The 1,471-nt window shown below is 57.0% G+C and overlaps 1 protein-coding gene across 1 annotated transcript; it reads left to right on the top strand.

Moving 5' to 3' along the window:
• Nucleotides 1-287: 287 nt before the first annotated feature.
• On the top strand, nucleotides 288-1,468 carry LOC104079974 (zinc finger protein 408-like; the record flags this gene model as incomplete). Its single annotated transcript, XM_009582196.1, has 1 exon — nucleotides 288-1,468. A coding segment is annotated over one exon (1,181 nt), but the record flags the coding sequence as incomplete, so codon positions are not given.
• Between the last annotated feature and the right edge of the window lie 3 nt (nucleotides 1,469-1,471).

Here is a 1,471-nt window from a genome sequence, read left to right as displayed (position 1 = left end):
CCGCCCTGTTTTATGCCAGTCGTGACAGTATCTCCTAAAAATACTGCCTGTGAAACACTAGAAATGCTGCATGGGTACTGTCTGTGGTGAGAGAACTGAGATTCCCCCCGTCTTCCCCAGCTTAAAAGAAAAAGTCGTAAAAGTAATGGTTTTCGTGCCAGAGGCCCAGGATTACTGGGTAGCAGAGTATCTGGCTCCAAGGTTCATGTTCCTCTGATCCAGCAGCAGTCATGTCATACAACAACAGCCAGCGTTAATTCACCTGCCATGCTTTTGTGTTTGTGCAGGGGATCCCGATGTCTCCAAGGTGGTAGCTGATGAAACCACAGTCCTTGATGTCCCTACTGAGGTGAGCAGGCCGGCCGCCAAACATTACCACAGGCTGCAAGAAGAGGAAAGCACAACTTCCGAACAAAGCACAACTTCCGAACACGAGCCGTGGCAAGCCGAGGTGCTGAGGACTGAGAATCAGCACCTCGAGACCATCTCAACCATTAGGTGCAGGTGCAAGGAAGAATTGGATGAGGGTGTGGATCCTGGACCTGCAGCAGAAAAAGTGGAGATGGGGCATAAAGAGGCATGTCCAGGAGACCTGGATCTGTTGTCGCCCTCAAGCAGGGTTCAACTTAGTGCTGGCTTGGTTGGCAAGCCATGCAAGGTGCATGCTCTGGCCAGCCAGCTCCAGAAGTGCCTGCAGGACTGTAGTGGCAGGACAGCTGGGCAGGAATCCCAGCAGCCCAGTCCTTCTGAAGGAGAGAGTCTAGAGACTTGTGAGAAAAAGAGCAAAGCTTCCAAAGACTCCAGACTGGCATCCCCAGAGCATGGGAAAAGGGGCCCACTGGAGAGCCCTGAAGGGCAGGAGTATATAGAGCTGGTGGGGGGCAGCCCAGGCCCCCCACCGAAAGCTCTGTCCCAGAAGGAGATGATCAAGCGCAGGTACCGCTGCGGGGAGTGCGGTAAAGCCTTCCTGCAGCTCTGTCACCTCAAGAAGCACTGCTTTGTCCATGCTGGCCACAAGCCCTTCCTGTGCACGGAGTGTGGCAAGAGCTATAGTTCAGAGGAGAGCTTCAAGGCCCACGTGTTGGCCCACCGGGGTGTGCGGCCTTTCCAGTGCACCCAGTGCGACAAGGCTTACCGCACCAAGCGAGACTTGCAGGAGCACCAGGTCCTGCACACCGGCCAGCGCCCCTTCTCCTGTGAGCAGTGTGGCAAGGCCTTTGCACGCCGGCCCTCTCTCCGCATTCACAGGAAGATCCACCTGGCCACTGGGACTGGCCCAGCTGGTCCCAAGGGATGCCAGTGTGCCATATGTGGCCGCCATCTGGCCAACCCCGGCTCCTTGCGCAACCACATGCGCCTGCACACGGGGGAGCGTCCTTACGCCTGTCCCTACTGCGGCAAGGACTTCCGACAGCAGAGCAACCTGCGCGAGCACCTCCGGCTGCACACGGGCGAGAAGCCCTACAAGTGC

This window comes from Fulmarus glacialis, unplaced genomic scaffold (genome assembly GCF_000690835.1).
Source record: "Fulmarus glacialis isolate BGI_N327 unplaced genomic scaffold, ASM69083v1 Scaffold44227, whole genome shotgun sequence".
NCBI classification, from domain to species: Eukaryota; Metazoa; Chordata; class Aves; order Procellariiformes; family Procellariidae; genus Fulmarus; species Fulmarus glacialis.
This window is presented reverse-complemented; position numbering and strand designations above follow the sequence as displayed.